Genomic DNA, 18,546 nt, shown 5'->3' with positions numbered 1-18,546 from the left:
TACAACCGGAGCCGCCGTGCTCCTGAAGCACCACTTTGAATATTTCAGAATTACTAAAAGCAATCCACGGTAAACATTCATATTTCATTTGTCTGCACTCGTACCCAGAGTCGTCCATGAAAGTCATTTGTCTTTGACGAGAGAAAGGCATCAGAATCACACAAACAAGCGGATAATGTCTCCATCAGGAAGATTAACTAACAGCTGGAGAGGTAACAAGTAAAACTCCGACAGAAGCTCCGGATAAATCTGGAAACTTCAAAGTTAAATCACCTCTGATAACATCCTGCAGCACCGGCGACTCTGTCTCATACACTGACGTCTCCCAGATACTGGAAAAGTGGGAACGCGCAGGAATGAGAATCTAAATAAAAACAAATGTGAGGCAGAGATCCTTGTGTTTGAGCGAGAAGAGGAGCTGTGAAGCGGTGCGTGGGGGTCACCCCCCCCCCTCTGCCGTTGCCACGGCGCCGGCGTCTTGGAGCGAGGCCGGGCCAGCCCCGTGTCCTATAAACACACACAAATCATTTACATGCTGTACTCATCAAAGGCAGCTCTTCCTCGGCCCCGTCGAGGCCCGCTGCCGATCTGAGCTTCCAACGCTGCGTCTCGCAGCGCGGCGGCGGCGGCGGCGGCGGCTAACCTTTGCGACTGCCAGGAATGTGATTAATTTTTTAAATACAGCTGTTGACCTATTATTGAGATGGAGGGGGGCCACGGGAGACGCTCCGCTCCTCTCCTCTGTATAATGGAATGCATTAGTGCATCAGTGTTTACACGGCATGCTAAGAGAGGAACAAAATGAGGGAGAAAACATTAAATATAGCAATTCGACTAATGTCGCTTAGGGCCGCGTGTGTGTACACAAAATGTCAATCAAACGTCGCAATTCTTTGATTCATTGCCGTTTGCTCTGGCAGCTGCATCTGAGAGAAGAGTGGTGACACAGTGTGGAACAATAATTACCCTGCAGTGTTAAAGTCCTCCAGTGTCTTGGTGCATTCATAAATAAAACATGTTCAAGATAATGGATTTATGTTCAATAATTCATCGTCGGAATGTTTCAAACCAAGTGATATAATATGTGTCACCGTATTCTGTAACACAGTGTTTAGCCAAATTAACTTATCTTGAAACAGATTTATCGACAGAGCTGTTGCAGCGTTCATTTACTCAGCAGCCATTGCTTAATTACTCCTGCGCAGCACATAAAGCAAACAATGCCAATAGTCTGATTCTAAAGCACTCAGTGTCAGTGTTAACTACACGCCCAGGCAAACAGCGCCGAGCGTGGCGCTCCGGGGTGGACCGGCGCCGGCCAGACACACGGGCCGCTCGGTTTGATGACCCATCAGAGGGGGGGGGGGGGTGACATCCAGAGCCGCCGCCTGTTCAGCTGGACCGGGGTCAATCAGTGGGCCGGCAGAACCCGGAGCCAGCTGGAAAGCCATGACACGACGGGCCTCCGTGTCCAGAACGTCCCATTCCCAGTCGCGCGAGGAGGCCGCGCTGGCATGCGGGAGGAAGTCGCTCCAGCTCATAATTAATTACAGGACCAGCGCGAACATATTGCAGCTTTGCATTAAGCTGCATTTGTAACGACCAACAGGAAGTCGTTAAGAGTTTGATTTGCACGTCCGCTGTGCAGATGCGACTCGTGACGGCGCCGCGGACGAACAGGGGACGCGCAATCGCCAGCAACAGGACGCGCGTGGCTTTAAAAACACCCCCAAAAAAACAGGATTTCATCAGCACACGCGCACGAGATAAGGCGTTTGGGTGTAGAAGCCTGAACGCAACAGAGGCAAACAAGAGAAAACAATTTACATGCAAATAAAAACCTTATCATCTCAATCTCCCTGCGCCACTTGCGCCCGCAAAATTGCATTCATATGCACAAAGGCGTTCAATTACTGTAGCCGCGGCTCAACTTTTCACGTCTCAGCGTTTTCTATTTGGAGAGACAGGCCCATGTACATTTAATAGGGAGCCAATCCCCTTCCCCAGCTCTGCAAGAGATCACTGTGACTGTGTCAGTTAGAGGAGATGGCAGCATGTATCAGTGCATGAAATAAAGCTTCTGCTCCAAAGTGACAGGCCATGGATATTGTTGGCAAATGGATGTTAAATTCACTCTGCAACCACCAACAGCAGCCCCGGCAATGAAAAATTAACTGTACTCTGGCTAAAGGGAAGGGAAATTGCTTCGCGAGATGTACCACAAAATCCTGTTTGCGAGCTATCCATCTGTCAGATCTCCTTTCAAAAGGAGTCCTTCAGCGTTCTCTATTAAACTCGCGTACGCTGTTCGCGGTAATCCAGCATGAGAGCGGAAACAAAGACATGTCAAAGAGAGTTAGAGTAAATCCCAAATCTATGCTGCGGACTACGAAGGAGGCGGTAAAGAAATGGCTCCGAGGGCCTCGCAGCACAGCACGTGCAGTTCCCGTGTCCGCCGCTAGAGGGCAGTGACACGCGCCGCCGATCAAACCTCAGTCAACTTACTCCGTGTAGTTTGTGCTACTTAGAGTCGCTACATGTGCAGTAGTTTTAATTAGATGACTGATTGATTAGGCTTCAACACCGCAATGAAACACTGATCCGTCACGTGCTTTCATGCAGCACTAAATAACCACGACGCTGCAACTGAACTGTGAATTTGGGTTAAACGTCAGAAAAATGAAGGATCACTTTTGGTCACTGCATTTTTTTAAATATATAATTTCCAGTTTCCAGTGCACTGTGGTGGGAAGGGGGGTTGTTGCCGTTTGCAAACTGGGTTTAGTTGGTGCGTTTCCACATTCGGCCACCAGATGTCAACATACCACCTTTAATAAGACTTGGCCTGTCAGTAGTTGGGTGTCGCTCTAAACTCAAACACAATCACGACGCGTTACGCCACTTTCAGTTGTTCAGTCACTTCCAGTGGTAAAAACAGCTCATATTTGTAAAACTTGGCTTCAGTTTCGCCAAATTAATGGCTTCAGTTATTTATCTCAATTATTCGGTTTTGGCGAACAATGCATTTGGTTTTTGACAGTGACGTTAATTGCAATTGTTTATACTAAGTATTCAACGGATCGTGTGGCAAATAAAAATAAAAATCAGCACACAATGTTCTTCAGTTACCAGGAAAATCCACTTTCCCTTCTCCCGTATAAAGTTTCCGGTGACAAACACATCCAGCTGTTCGAGCCTGGAACGACTCCGCTCCTCTTTCTCAACCTGGAGACTGCGCAGAAAGCGGCGCGCAAAAGTGCGTGTGCAAGCAGAAAGTGGCCGAGGTGCGGGATGTCCCGTTAGGAGGAGAAGCAGAGGCAGCGCGAGCGGACGCACGGACGGACGCGCAGCGGACAGCACCGAACCGAACCGAACCGAACCGCCGCTGACACGCAGCTCCTCCGGGAAAATGGCGTTTCCGACGATGTTTAGTCGTCGTCGGCTTGTTCTCAACTTGTTTCTGGTCCACTTCATCGCCTTTGACGCAACGAACGCGGCCCCGTCGCCCATTATCAGGTTTCCCGGAGACGACTCCCCCGGAACAGACAAAGAAGTTGCTCTGGTGAGTTGCGTGTTTTTCCTAAAAGTGGGTCAGTCGGCTGCGATGGAGCCGCTCGTGCGCGTTCATTGTTTATTCGTTCGGACTGATTAAACAGACACAAACAAAAAGAAGTGGACGCATAAAGTGTCTCTTGGTGTTTTTGTTTCCGTTTAGCGCTATCTGAACAAGTTTTATGGATGCCCACAAGACAGATGCAACCTCATGGTGCTGAAGGACACGCTGAAGAAAATGCAGAAGTTCTTCGCGCTGCAGGAAACCGGGGAGATCGACGCCAAAACCGTGGAGGTCATGAAAAAGCCCCGCTGCGGCGTCCCGGACGTGGCCAACTACAACTTCTTCCACAGGAAACCCATGTGGCAGAAGAAGGACATCACCTACAGGTCAGGCCTCCGTCGTCACCTCCTCACGTCCTGACCCGCTCACGCCTCGTCCAGCAGTTCCACTGTTAAAGAGTCCGCACAAACAGAACCGGAGTCACCCCTCTGCCCCCCCCCCCCCCCACAGGGCTTAGCTCTGGCTAAGAGCAGCATTCCTACACAGTGTGGGTCAGGTCCCTTTGTCTCTGGTTCTGTTTGGAGGTTTCAGGCTTGTTTCGTGCGGCTCATTCCAGCCCGTGCGCCGCTAAATGAAGGCCCGCGGGCCCGAGACGGCGGCGGCCACAAGCTCTCCGACCGCAGGGAGCCGATGCTGTAGACACACACTCAACACAACTCCAGATGACTCATGCGATTGTTGCTGACTGGCCTCCGCTGGCTTCTTTTCCATGACCCGACGCAGAAAACAGGTCGGCGCGCAGCTTTTACGGCATTGCGAAACCAAAGCACGCCCTTGTTTTCTCTAGAATCCTGGGCTACACGCCGGATCTGGACGAGGAGGTCGTAAACGACGCCTTCTTCAGGGCCTTCAAGGTGTGGAGTGACGTCACGCCGCTGTCCTTCACCCGCCTCATGGACGGCGAGGCCGACATCATGATCAACTTCGGGCGCAACGGTGAGACTCGCAGAACCTCCGCGCCCGTGGACCCGAGGTGTCTGCAAAACAACGCGCCTAAAAAACCCACCACACTCGTTTCCCTGCTGCTATTTTCAACATTTCTTCAAATAAACGCTTGTTTACGCCCCAAAAGCTGCGCCAGCTGTTGACTGTTGGGAAACAGGAAACCGCTGACACGTCTGCTTTTCTGGTTCTGTCGCCAACAGAGCACGGGGACGGTTACCCCTTCGACGGCAAGGACGGCCTCCTGGCGCACGCCTTCGCTCCGGGGCCCGGGATCGGTGGAGACTCCCATTTTGACGACGATGAGCAGTGGACTCTGGGAGAAGGGCAAGGTGGTAGATTAGCTTCTAGCAAAACCCCTAATAATCCATGAAGTACTGGTGTGATGTGTTACGTGATGCTTGGTCCTGAAACAGTGGTGAAGGTGAAGTTTGGCAACGCCGACGGGGAGTTCTGTAAATTCCCGTTCCTGTTCATGGGCACTGAATACAACAGCTGCACGTCCCAGGGCCGCGACGACGGCTTCCTGTGGTGCTCCACCACCTACAACTTCGACGAGGACGGCAAATACGGCTTCTGTCCTCACGAGCGTAAGTGCGTCTGATGCTTGTCCTCCTCCGGAGCGCGTTGCTCAATGGCAGCGGTGGAAAACCCGCTCCTCGCATCAGATTATTGCTTTATTCAGATGCGTTCTGCTGGTTTTGGACTGTAGAAACTGGGTCGGACCGTTTGCCAGGAAACGCTTGTTTTCTTTTTTTTTTTTTCGTCTTCATCTTGTTTTGTTTTCGTTTTTTAGGGTTGGAGCAGATTGTAGGACACTTCTTTTCCAAGTCGCTGCCCCACTTTCGAACGCTGGGCTTTGTCAAGCATTTTGTTTATCTGTGTTGTATCTGTGTGTCCGCGGTTCTAACGTGATTACATGCCAACCTACACATGTTGATGTTTTATAGGACAAGAACATGAATGAGGCCTGTTTGTAGTGGAGCCATCTGTTTCAATGCATTTGGTTTTGGCGACATGTTTTGCAATGCATCCTCACATTCACACACAGTCAACATCTAATTGACTAACGGTTGATAGTTTATGTCTGTTTCTGCTTTTTTCCGACAGTGCTGTTCACGCTGGGTGGAAACGCTGAGGGCGCTGCGTGTAAACTCCCCTTCACCTTCCAGGGTGTGAAGTACGACTCCTGCACCACCGAGGGCCGAGACGACGGCTACCGCTGGTGCGCCACCACCGAGGACTACGACCGCGACAAAACCTACGGGTTCTGCCCCGAAACCGGTACGTGGAGCTCAGCGGTGGGTTCGCTGACTCCAGGCCCCCTGCTGTGTGCCGGTGTGAAGGAATGCCCCGCGAACGCACCACGGCCTCGCTCGTGGTGCGTTCACTGGCTGTGAAAGCCTTTATTGTGCAGTAGCAGGGGTTCTTTTCCATTGTGTCAGTGCGGCTGACGTTGAGGTTAGAATGTGTAGATTCGATAGCTTGCATCAAATAGCAAGTAAAGTGTCTTTTTACCTAAACTGCATGAAACCAGCCCTTTCCGACTGGACATTCTCTCTTTGGGGCTGGAGGCGGTTTCTGGTGTTCTGCCTGCTGGATGAGTTCATGGTGCTTGTTGTGCCAGCTGCTTTCATGGTGCTTTCACTTCTGCCCATTTGGCTTTGATACGACGCGAGCTCTTCTGGGGAAACGGCGCGTCTGGCTTTTCGCCGTCTGACTTTTCGCCGTCTGGCTTTTCGCCGTCTGACTTTTCGATGTCTGACTTTTCGCCGTCTGGCTTTTCGCCGTCTGACTTTTCGATGTCTGACTTTTCGCCGTCTGACTTTTCGCCGTCTGACTTTTCGATGTCTGACTTTTCGCCCTCTGACTTTTCGCCCTCTGACTTGTCGTCGCTCACCAGCCATGTCCACCGTGGGCGGGAACGCGGAGGGGAGCCCGTGCGTCTTCCCCTTCACCTTCCTGGGGGACTCGTACGATGCCTGCACCTCGTCCGGACGCAGCGACGGCAAGATGTGGTGCTCCACCACCAAGAGCTACGACGACGACCGCAAATGGGGCTTCTGTCCCGACCAAGGTGAGGAAACGGTCCTCAAACCGATCCTGTTTTTAACGAATCACGCTGCAGCACTCGCTCACTGGATCCCCTGCTTCCAGGCTACAGTCTATTCATGGTGGCAGCGCATGAGTTCGGCCACGCCCTCGGCTTGGAGCACTCCGACGACCCCGGGGCGCTGATGTTCCCGGTTTACACCTTCGCCAAGGACTTCAGGCTGTCGCAGGATGACATCAAAGGCATGCAGGAGCTCTACGGTGAGACGAGGGGTCACGCATACAGGAAGTGGGGGTTTCCTTCTCTGAAGCCAGTGCCTCAGATCTAACGTGGTCCTGTCGATCTCCGGAACCAGGTGTGCCGACTGACAAGCCTCTGCCCACCCAGGGTCCAGTCACTCCCATGGACATCTGTAAGGAGCCAGTTGTCTTTGATGCCGTAGCTCAAATCAGAGGAGAGACTTTCTTCTTTAAAGACCGGTAAGCGCTTCATTCTGGAGGCCACGATGAGGAGCACTGTTGGACTGGATTCCTGGTTCCGCGTGATGAAATAAATTGAGGCAGCGAGTAGGTTTTTGCAACCATTTCCCAGCAGACAATGAGCAGTGACACAAGGCTCCTCCTTAAGTGCTGCTTCTCCCGTTGCCAAAGGCGGAGGTTGTGGTTTAGACGCTTGTTTCGGGATGTGGCAGTTAGCGAGCAGCACCAACAAACGGTCCGTCTCCTCGTCGTGACAACCAAAACAATCATCAGCCACAAACACGGCCTACAGTCGCCACCCCCGCTGGCGCCAGACGACCCGAGTCTCCGCGACATCCCAGTTTAATAAAGGGCTGCTACGGTTTCGTCAGCCGACTGCATGAGTCAGTGCGCTTTCCAATTCGGAGGCCAGTGTTGTCATCACAGCGGCTGAAAGTCGCCATTTTGGAGGTGAATGCAAAGCAAACCTTCTAGGAGAACTCCTCCGGTCAGCTGGGCCCAACAGGGTGCCGTGCTGCTTTCATACCGGCGTAGCAGCCGCCTGCTGCGGCTCCACAGACCTGAGATGCACACGAACTGCGCTCGGTTCCACAGTTGTTGGTATCAGAGTTCTTTATGGAGCCCGTGATTCCCACCGGGTTCCTAAAGCATAAGCTGAGCTACACCAAAGCTGCACCACGTCGCTCCTTTTGCAGCTTGGCCTAGTTTAACAGATGTTTAAAGTATCGTAATCCGAATCGCTGGTTTTCTGGAGCCAGTGCTGCACAAACTAAAAGACACCGGACTCGTTTGACTTATTTCCAGGTAACAGAATTTCAGCTAAGCAGCGAAGGAGCTGCAGCTGAGTGATTCACTGTCCTGTGTGAGAGCAGTAAAGCAGTGGCTTTTTGTTCCGACTCCTATTTAACGAGGAGCCTGCAGGCCTCTGGCGCAGACAGCTTTTATAGCGCTGCTTTCTCGGCTACACGGCTCATTTTCACATAATTATCCCAACACACGAGTTGCGTCCCCTTATATTGTCCTGACTCAGCGTATTTAGCTTGTTAACTTCACTGCGTGCTTAAAGCTGCATTTACACAAAACAGATTCACACAGGTGCAGCAGTCAGTACCAGCTACTATATGTGATTTAGTTTTAACTTAAAGCTTTGTTATATCTTCATTTCAATACCATTACTCAATTTTGTAACAGGCTCATCTGATCCTTTGCTGTTAAAAAAAAAAATAGGTCAGTGGAAAAGCGTTTGGGAAGCTGGCGCTGTTGTGCAGCTGTGTATTGGAGATCCGAGCAAGATGGGTCTTGTTCCGCTGGCGTCGGCAGCCCCGGTCGTAACGAGAACCAGATGCTCATGAATCGGGCCCATTGTGGCTGCGACGAGAGGCGAAGCACTTGCACTAAACCCCCCCCTCGCACACAAAACGCTCCCCACCTGAACCTCACCCCCTCCTCTGTTCCCTTTTCACTCTCGTTTCATCCCCAGTTGATCTGTGCTCGCTCGCCTACCTTTCTCTCTCTCTCTCTCTCTCCGCCAGGTTCCTGTTCAGGTCGGTGAACTTCAGAAGCAAGCCCAGCGGCCCTGCTCTGGTGGCCACGTACTGGCCCGAGCTGCCCTCCAAGATAGACGCTGCTTATGAGAACCCCATGGAGGAAAAAACAGTGTTCTTCTCAGGTATGCGGGAGCAAAGTCGTGTGATTCGAACCTCATCTGGAGCCGATGCCAGATTACATGAGCTGTCCTTTTCTGCTTTTGCTTTCAGTCTTTATGTCCATAGGTTGCAAAGACTTATTTTCTTTGTTTTATCATGTGTTTTCATCTTTTTCATTGAAGGAATTTCTTGCATAATGAAACATTAGCTGGAATGTTGACTGAGTCCTCGTCTGTTCACTCTTGGGACACTTGAGAGGTTCCACCATAGTTATTAGTGGTTTATGGTGCATATTTAGCATTTTACTGATATGACAGTCTTCCTGAATACTGATGAGATTTACATGATCCTCAGCAGTAAAGACATTAGCTGCAGGGTGTGGATACGAAGGCCTGAACGCTTATGATCTTATTATTTATGCCTAATAGGTTTGCAGGAATGTGGGACAGTCGCGTGTTAAAATAGTTCCCTTCCGTCCGAGTAACTGCCTCAGATCTACTGCACTTCACCACTTGCCCTTCCGTCCCAGGAAACCAGATGTGGATCTACAGAGCGGATGAGTTGGAAAGAGGCTACCCCAAGAAGATCGCCAGTCTTGACCTCCCCGCCGACCTGCAGAAGATTGACGCTGCCTTCAACTTTAGGAAGAACAGGAAGACGTACTTGTTTGCTGGGGACAAATTCTGGCGGTGAGCAGGAGATCTCATGCAGTCGTTAGTGAGCCTAAACCCGTATCTGACTCATGGTGGCTAATGCTGCTGATGTCATCGGCTGTTATGGGAGGACTGTCTGGAAGTGGTTAGTGTTTGGGGTGATCTAAACTACTGGAAGCCCTTGTGTGAATCCATCAACAAATAACAACACGTTTCATTTCCATGTAAAAGGTTGGTGTGGTGAGTGTTTTGCCCCTCAGTGCCTCATTACTCTCGTGTGTGTGCAGATATGATGAAGAACAGAAGAAGATGGACGCTGGCTTCCCTAAGCTTATTGCTGAGTCCTGGAACGGTATCCCAGATGAAATGGACTCTGCCTTCTCTCTTAATGGCATTGGTAAAAATATGAATTTTAATTACAAGTTGTGCCTTAAATGGATTAGTGTAAAACTTCAAGTATTGGTCTGATTAGAATCTGACTTTATGTTGGCCCTATGTTGGATGGATTTAAATGGCCTAGCACACCTAATCCCAGGATTCAAGTATCGTAGGAGGCATTTCTCTTCAAACCAGTAGTGTCAGCCTCTTGTTGGAGCAACATGAGGTTTTGTGCGTTGGGGCCGTAGAAATCAAATTCAGTTCAAATTCAAGAAACATCATGAAGCAATTAAAGATGGCTGGATGTGATTCTGTGGCGATGCAGTCAAAAGCTACCGACATGTCGGCTTGTACTGTACCAAATGGTCCAGAGCCACTTCCCGTATAACCCTGTCTGCGTTCTTCCTGGTAGGATCGCAGGCTCTATCGGCACATCTGGCGATAAACCAGAAGCCAGGAAACGGTGATGATGAACTGTTTAGAGAAACTCACAAAACAAGGGAAGGAGGGTAGTAAAACAGGCCTGTGGGAGTAGTCCTGAAGTCATCTGTGGTTGGTGGGAGTGCAGTTTGCGATGCTTTAAGTTTATGTTAGCCGTGCTTGCTGGAGAGCAGGGCATTGAGGGTAGAGCTCCGGTTCTGAAGCTTCATCTCAGAACTCTTAGTACACGTACACTTATGCAGATTTGTATGTCTGTGTCGAGCATCTTGGGATTTTGGGATTTTTCCACTGCGGCCGTCTAAACATACACACGGCTACAAGCATCTCATAGCCCCCGGCCGCAGTGAGCAGATGGGTATAAAGCAGGCCTGTGCCCCTCCACAGAGGTGCCTCTGTGCATCCTGCTTAGCATAATTCACACAGAGAAGCAGCTCTTTGGCTGCAGCGGAGCCTGATTAGATGTTTTAGTCCTCGTCCGTTTAATTGAAAGCGATTATCTGCTAGTCTATGTGCTCATGGAGCCTGACTCATTGTAAAACACTGCGTTCCTTCTTCTCTTCTTCTAGACTACAGCTATTTCTTCAAAGGCAACCACTACTTCAAACTGGAGGACAGCAGCTTGAAGATCGTCAAGTTGGGCGAAGTCACCAAGGACTGGCTCGGCTGTTGAGCGCCTCCGCAGCGTCCCTCGCCCGGCCGATCCTGTGACGACACCCGGCCTCATGAGGACATAGTGTGACCCGCAACGTGGGGTCGCAGCAGCGGGCGCTGTTGTAATTCTGCTGCACTTCTGTGGGACGTGCGCCCCCCCAGCCTGTATAACCAGCCTCCAGCTTTGTACAAAGGCACCTCTCCACAGTTTTACACAGGCTAAACATAGGCTACTGTATATTTCCTATATTACTGTGTGATAGTGACATAGTACGCGTTGTGCTGATGCTGATTCATCACTTGCACCCCTGTTTTATAGACATCAGCTACGTCCTGACACACCGTGAGATGATGCCGGAGGTTTTTTTTTTTTTTGGCTAGTTTGATTCTGAAAGACTGTTTTACACCACGTGAGCAGCTCACGTTCACATTTCCAGTATATTAGCTGCAGTTTTATAAGTGTGTCCGTTTTAAGTCATTAATTTTCTCATTGTTGTGCTCTACATTTTGTAAAAAAATGAATTTGCACAATGTGTCTGACCGAAAATGGTGCTTTAGAGGTAGCTTTTCGCATATAGTCCTTTTTATATGTATATCTATACACATTTTATATACAGCGTAACGGTTTTCATGGCTCTACTTCAGAGTAGTATTTTGCTTCACGTGGTTAGCACTTTTTATAGGAGGGAACTTTGTAAGGAGGAGACAGAGGTTGTATTTCCCTTCCACCGGTGGTACAGAAAGATTAAAGGCACAGGTTGCCTCCAGAGGTGTGCTGCATGATGGAATCATGACGAGAATATCGCAGTAGTATTGTTGATTAATCTTTTGTTATAATCTTTTTTTACATTATTTTTATCATGTTGTGTTTCGTGTTGATTTTAATGCTTGTGCACTTTGTTACTGTCACCAATAAAGATGGTCTATACATAATGTGGATCCTTGGTGGAAAGAACAGGAGCTCCATTTGTTTGTCTGCTGTTGTTTGTTTGAGTTTTTAATTAAAAGCACTTTCTTACCAGTAAAGGCTTGTTCTGGACACTTCCAAAGGTTAATTGTGACCAAAGAAAAATTTCTAGAAATTCACTAAATTAAGAAAAGAAGACGAGGCATTAAGTTGCACTCTTTATGGCGTAGCGCCATCTAGTGGATGTAGATGGAAGCTTGTTCACAATGTTAATAACGTTTCTTTTTTATTCCATTGTCTTTAATTAATTCAAGTAACTCATACACATTGGTGTATTATTGTTTTTTATTCAGCTTTTTATTAAACATATTTTTTTCTTTCTTGTTTAGTTGTTGTTTTGCGCGTATTGTGGATTCAAACAGTGAACTAAACGCAAGCAGGAAACAAAATGCAAACCTAATGTAAATCGGTGGTCGGGTCGGGGGCGGAGCTACGGTTCCTCTGCGCGTGAGTTCGCCGCCGCCGCCGCCGCGCTCCGGACGCGGTTGAGGAAGTGGAGTGATCAAGTAGCGGCTCTCCGTCCGCGCCGCTCGCCCCGTGTCTCCGCTTCCTGGACCGCGATGCCGCCGCAGCGGGTGTTCGCCCTTCCGCGGCAGCAGTCGCTGCTGCTGCCCGCCGTCGTCAACCCGTTCGTGCAGGACACCAAGCTGAGCCGAGGCGTCGTCATCAGAGTGAGTACGCCGATCTGAGATCTGTAAGGCGCGCGCGCGGAGCGCAAAGGACGCGCGGAATGCGCTGCGGCGTCTCACCTGGGGGGGAGGGGGAGGGGGAGGGGGGATTATAGTCTGGGCCTTTAATCCGCTGCACCGCGGCCGAAACAACTCTAACGCCTCGCTGTAGCACAAACCATGACCCACCTGCGTGACGCGTGTCTCTGCTGTAACGTGTACCTGTTGCCCCCCCCCCCCCATGTGGATCCAGTGCGTCCTCCAGGGGATCTTCCTGGTCCCGCTCCGGGCCGTCCTCATGGCTCTGGTTCTGATGGTGACATGGCCCGTGTGCGTCGTAATCACCTTCAAGCGTCCTCTGAAAGGAGCCGCGGAGCCCATGACGGGCTGGAGACGGTAACGCAGACGCCGGCACCGACACCTCCCTGTGGCCTCAGGTCACACACACACACACACACACACACACACACACACACACACACACACACACAAACGGTGGATGTAAATGTAAATGATGCACCAACGGAGGCTGAGCCACAAATCCACAGGGACTCGCATTTCCGCCGATGTATTTTCTATCTCACAAGGCATCTCCACAGACACTTTCACGCTTCTTTCAAAACAGAAAACGGCTCCATAAAAGGCGCGTTTCACCAAAGACGGTCTGTTCTCGCAGTAACGGCCCGTGACGTGGCCGAAAGCACGCGCCCGCGTCCACTCCTGTCGAGTCATGTCTCACTGGATCTCGATCTCTGCACCGCAAGCGTTACTCAAGCTCCTCTCCCCGCGTTTCTCAGAAAACAGAGCGAGAGTGCGGCCTGAGGCGGAAAAGCCGCCCGTCCATCTGTACGAAGCAATTCCCCACCGTTATTTAGCGCTATGTTTAGTCTAAAATCGCCTCTAATGTTTATTATGAGGAAGTGTGTGGGTACGACAAGTGTTACACAAAAATACAGAATGATGCAATCCTTCCTGTTGCTTAGACTTTCCCGTCCCACATCAGGGGTGTGTGTGTGTGTGTGTGTGTGTGTGTGTGTGTGTGTGTGTGTGTGTGTGTGTGTGTGTGTGTGTGTGTGTGTGTGTGCCGCTGCAGCTTCCTGTCCAGGAGGCTGCTCGCCGTCCTGGGCAGGGCCTACTTCTTCTGCATGGGCTTCAGGGTGGTGGTGAGGGGCCGGCCGGTCAGCAGCAGCGAGGCCCCCGTCATCGCCGTGGCCCCTCACTCCACCTTCTTCGACGGGATCGCGTGCGTGGCCGCCGGCCTGCCCTCCATCGTGTCCCGCGTGGAGAACCTGTCCGCGCCCGTCTTCGGCAGTGAGCCCCTCGCTCTCCTCCTTCCAGTAGAGTTGCGTAGTTATGTGTAACGTTGTGCCCATGGAGGTTCTAATTGTGTGTGTGTGTGTGTGTGTGTGTGTGTGTGTGTGTGTGTTGTGTGTGTGTGTGTGTGTGTGTGTGTGTGTGTGTGTGTGTGTGTGTGTGCGCGTGTGTGTGTGTGCGCGTGTGTGTGTGTGCGTGTGTGTGTGTGCGCGTGTGTGTGTGTGCGCGTGTGTGTGTGTGCGCGTGTGTGTGTGTGCGTGTGTGTGTGTGTGTGTGTGCGCGTGTGCGTGTGTGTGCGTGTGCGTGTGTGTGTGTGGCGCCGCCCCCTGCAGGGATCCTGCGCTGTCTGCAGCCGGTGCTGGTGTCCAGGACCGACCCGGACTCCAGGAAGAACACGATCCAGGAGATCGAGAGGCGGGCCAAGTCCGGCGGGCGCTGGCCCCAGGTCAGTCCCAGCGCAGCGAGCAGCAGCTCATGTCTGATCAGGACGCTGGTTTGGCCTCGGCGCCTCCTGGGTCACTTTCCCTCGTTAAACAATAGAATCAGCAGAAAGACGACCGTTTCCTACTTCGTTGCGTCCGGCAACACTTAACTTTGTCTAACGTTTGTTTTCTCAGCTTCTGATATTTCCAGAGGGAACGTGTACGAATCGCTCCTGTCTCATCACCTTCAAACAAGGTAGAGCCTTAAACGTGCTTATTCTATTGTATATAGAATGAATGTGGCCTTTGTGTTTGTGTTGGCTCACATTCTACCCGGCGTCCTTTGATGTGTAATGGGAGCTCCTTCTTGTGTCGCTGCTGTTTTTAGGGGCCTTTATTCCCGGGGTTCCGGTGCAGCCTGTGCTCATTAGATACCCCAACAAGCTGGTAAATGATGCACACACCATCAATATATATCTATATGTCCTAACAAAGCACACTGCGCTTGTCGCCACCATCGCAGGTCCCTTCAGTTCTTCTAACATCCCAAACGCATGCCTTTGTCTCCTGCAGGATACCGTGACGTGGACCTGGCAGGGTTTCAGTGCGTGAGTAGAGCTACATCTTCCCCTTGTTTCACCGCCTTTGCAGCTTTCAGTGACTTCCTTGCACTGAGTCGGTGGGTTCACTTGCAGGTGGATGCTGCTGCTGCTGACGCTGTGCCAGCCGTACACCGCGGTGGAGGTGGAGGTAGGGTGCGAGCGCGTCGGCCCTCCACTGGGGCTTCACTGGTTTCCTGGGGGAGTTTTAGGAGTTTGACCTCCGTCGTGACCTTTCGCGTGTTTTACAGTTTCTTCCTCCGCACGTCCCCACAGAGGAGGAGAAGAAGAGCCCGGCGCTGTTTGCCAGCAGAGTGCGAGAAACTATGGCGAAGTCAGTGTCATGAACTCACCATAGAAGTGCGTGAGTGTGGACCAAAGCGGCCTTTTGATAAATAAAGACCCCCCCCTCCTCTGTTTGCAGGGCCCTGGTGGTTCCAGTAACCGACCACACGTATGAAGACTGCCGTCTGATGATCTCCGCGGGGGAGCTCACCCTGCCCATGGAGGCCGGCCTGGTCGAGTTCACCAAGATCAGCCGCAAGCTCCAGTGAGCGCTCCGTAACCGCACACTTGTAGTGAGACTGTTTGATTCATGTGTGACTGTGACTCTCACTGTGCCGCGCTCGCTCAGGCTGAAGTGGGACAACGTGAGGAAGGAGCTGGACGGCTTCGCAGCCATGGCCAGTTCCTGCAGGGGAGGACGGATCACCATAGAGGAGTTCGCCAAGTTCCTGAAGATGCCCGTAAACCCGGCACTGGAAGAACTGTTTGCGCTGTTTGACAGGGTGAGGAACCTTAAGAATCAGTTTGAAAGGAACCAGAACCTTTGTATTCATACAACGCAGACTTATTATTTTCGCCTCTGTGCAGAACGGAGACGGCACCATCGACTTCAGGGAGTATGTTATCGGCGTGACCATCCTGTGTCGACCAGCCAACACGGAAGAAGTTCTTCGAATGGCGTTCCAGGTACAGAACAAAGATAAAAGGTTCTTGGTACCTAAGCTGTGTCACTCTAACGCCAATGTTCTTAGTTTAGTCCTCATCAAACTGACATCAAACGAGTACCAGAGCCAATACTGAGAACGTGGAATGCAGAAAAGCAGTAATTTGGAGATAAATCAGTCAGACATGTCATTTAACAGAATCAGCTGTGCTGTAGGAAGAACAGAGGCAGCGTTTAGAAAGGCTGGACAACGTCACTGTCTGTCGTTCTGCTGGGCCGAAGGTCCAACGTGGGTTCGGACCAACAGTTTAGCTCTTTATGTAATAAGAGAAAGACTTCAGACCGCTCGCCTGCTGATCCACAACCCGTTCATGCGCCTCCCGCAGCTGTTCGACACGGACGACGATGAGAAGATCACGCTGGAGGAGTTCAACGCTCTGCTGCGCTCGGCTCTGGGCGTGTCCGACCTCAACATGGCCAAGCTCTTCACGGAGATCGACGTCGACCGCTCAGGTTTCATCACCTTCAGTGAGTGTAGACACTCAGACAGTCTGACGCTGAGCCGTGGTTGTAGCTGTGAGCTCCTCTGGATCATTCTTCTTCCTCTTCTTCTTGTTCTTCCTCTTCTTCTTTTTCTTCTTCTTGTTGTTGTTCTTCTTGTTCTTGTTGTTTTTGTTCTCGTTCTTCTCGTTCTTCTTGTTCTTGTCCTTCTTGTTTTTGTTCTTCTTGTTCTTCTTCCTCTTCTTGTTCTTGTTATTGTTCTTGTTCTTGTTCTTGTTCTTGTTCTTGTTCTTGTTCTTGTTCTTGTTCTTGTTCTTGTCCTTCTTGTTCTTCTTCTTCCTCTTCTTCTTGTTCTTCTTCGTCTCCTTCTTCTATTACTTCTTCTTGTTGTTGTTCTTCTTGTTCTTGTTGTTTTTGTTCTCGTTCTTCTTTTCCTTCTTGTTCTTGTCCTTGTTTTTGTTCTTCTTGTTCTTGTTCTTCCTCTTCTTGTTCTGGTTCTTCTTGTTCTTCTTCTTGTCCTTCTTGTTCTTCTTCTTGTTCTTCTTCTTGTTCTTCCTCCTCTTCTTGTTCTTCTTCTTCTTGTTCTTCTTCTTGTCCTTCCTCCTCTTCTTGTTCTTGTTCTTCTTGTTCTTGTTCTTCTTGTTCTTTCTCCTCTTCTTGTTCTTATTGTTCTTCTTCTTCTTGTTCTTGTTCTTCTTCTTGTTCTTCCTCCTGTTCTTCCTCCTCTTCTTGTTCTTGTTCTTCCTCCTTTTCTTGTTCTTCTTCTTCTTCTTCTCCTTCCTCTGACCTCTGACCTCTGCCCATTCAGGTGAGTTCCAAGCCTTCGCCACGTCGCACCCAGAGTATGCCAAGCTCTTCACCACCTACCTGGAGCTGCAGCGCTACCAGGCCATCCAGGAGGCCACGCCAGGCGACCTGGAGCTGGCTGCAGGGACGAGTTCAGGGGTTCAACAGGAAGACAGCGGCTCGGACAAGAAAGACGACTGAGGGCGAATGCCGCTCGTCCACACGGGGGACAGCGCAATGTGGTTACGGCGGCGAGCAGGAAAAGGCCGGCGTCCAGTAAACGGATGATTAGGTTATTCGCCCCAGCAGAGCCACGGTTCAGGTCACGCACTCGCCTATTTACAGTTAGTGCTTCTGTTTTCAAGTTCAGTGCCTTTTAGCGATCAAACAAGGAATCCAAGTCACAGCACATGAAATGTCTCGGTGCAGCTTCTCTTTTTTGCGTGTGGTTAACTTTGAGTCTGTATTGATTTTCCTAATGTTTTATCCTGTGTCTGTGAGTGCCAAAGCTGCACGTTTCCAGGATTTTGTGCACTGTAAGGTCTCTCCAGCTCGCTCTGCGCTGCTGCGTCTGCTAAGCGTGCGTTCCATTTGTTAAGGCGGCTGTGTAATTAACCAGAGGTTTGCTTTGCACGTGTAGCTATTTGCATTTCGACTGTAGGTTCACTGAAACAAGGCAATTTGTGAGCAAAAAGCCGGCAGCGTTTCTTCACGACTGCATGTTCCAGCAGGGTGCGATACTGGCAGGAACATCACCTTTGAATAAATTAAAACTGAGGGTTTTCTTTTTTTTAAATAAATGAGGGAAACAACTGTAACCTTTGACTTGTGTTTTTATTCAGCACGAAGGAAGCTTGCATCTACTTCTTTGGACTTGAAATAAATGAAATGTAAAAGCGACGTAGTGCTGCTCCTCAAAACCACCACCAGGTGGCAGCAGACACCTATTGCACGTCTGCAGTGTCTCATTTCTACTTTTTGACCTCTAATATGTTTTGTCCTGTTCTTTGAGGTTTGGGCCAGAAAACAGTGAAGCGTAAGAACGTAACGGTTTCTGCTGAGTGTAGGTTTACAAACATTTCTTTCTTATTGAATTATTTTTTTCAGACTGTGACAAAATTAATTAAAATTTTGTAGAAATTAAAAAATAGATTTTTAGGAATCAATATTTTGGTCAATGCAAACAAACTGGTGATGTGTAGTTAAAGATTGTGTGTTAAAATGTTTTTCATTCATTTCATCTGTTGTCATTTGTGCTTTATAATGTTGTTTTAGGTTGTTTCATCTCCTCCGTCCTCCAACCCCTCTTCCTCTGTGAAGCCCACGACATGAGTAGATACTGTACAGTTCCCAGTGCGAATAGAAGCTTTTGTTAAATATATTCAACATGAGACCTGGAGAACGATGCACTCGTCTGCCTCGGTGTTGGTTGTCACATGCTGTTGATGCAGCAGATGTCTCCATTAATTCAGTTTCTCAAC

General features: G+C 50.1%; 2 protein-coding genes across 2 annotated transcripts; both read left to right on the top strand.

Annotated features, from left to right (window-relative positions):
• Positions 1-3,199: 3,199 nt before the first annotated feature.
• Positions 3,200-11,792, top strand: mmp2 (matrix metallopeptidase 2). The gene is made up of 13 exons (XM_029144396.3): positions 3,200-3,562; positions 3,716-3,942; positions 4,404-4,552; positions 4,762-4,890; positions 4,975-5,148; positions 5,669-5,842; positions 6,462-6,635; positions 6,716-6,871; positions 6,967-7,090; positions 8,623-8,759; positions 9,266-9,425; positions 9,677-9,786; positions 10,775-11,792. The coding sequence occupies exons 1-13, from the start codon at positions 3,410-3,412 to the stop codon at positions 10,876-10,878; spliced, it is 1,971 nt and encodes a 656-aa protein (XP_029000229.1). The 5' UTR covers positions 3,200-3,409; the 3' UTR covers positions 10,879-11,792.
• A 156-nt stretch (positions 11,793-11,948) lies between these two features.
• Positions 11,949-17,883, top strand: lpcat2 (lysophosphatidylcholine acyltransferase 2). Its single transcript, XM_029144397.3, has 14 exons — positions 11,949-12,497; positions 12,748-12,890; positions 13,588-13,805; positions 14,141-14,253; positions 14,426-14,486; positions 14,619-14,677; positions 14,804-14,838; positions 14,926-14,980; positions 15,081-15,163; positions 15,254-15,379; positions 15,464-15,617; positions 15,703-15,801; positions 16,165-16,306; positions 17,088-17,883. Exons 1-14 carry the CDS (start codon positions 12,387-12,389, stop codon positions 17,264-17,266), a joined length of 1,578 nt encoding a protein of 525 aa, XP_029000230.1. The 5' UTR covers positions 11,949-12,386; the 3' UTR covers positions 17,267-17,883.
• The last annotated feature ends 663 nt before the right edge of the window (positions 17,884-18,546 follow it).

This window comes from Betta splendens, chromosome 3 (assembly GCF_900634795.4).
Source record: "Betta splendens chromosome 3, fBetSpl5.4, whole genome shotgun sequence".
NCBI lineage: Eukaryota > Metazoa > Chordata > Actinopteri > Anabantiformes > Osphronemidae > Betta > Betta splendens.
The sequence above is the reverse complement of the archived record's forward strand: the minus strand, read 5'-3'. Positions and strand labels throughout refer to the sequence as shown.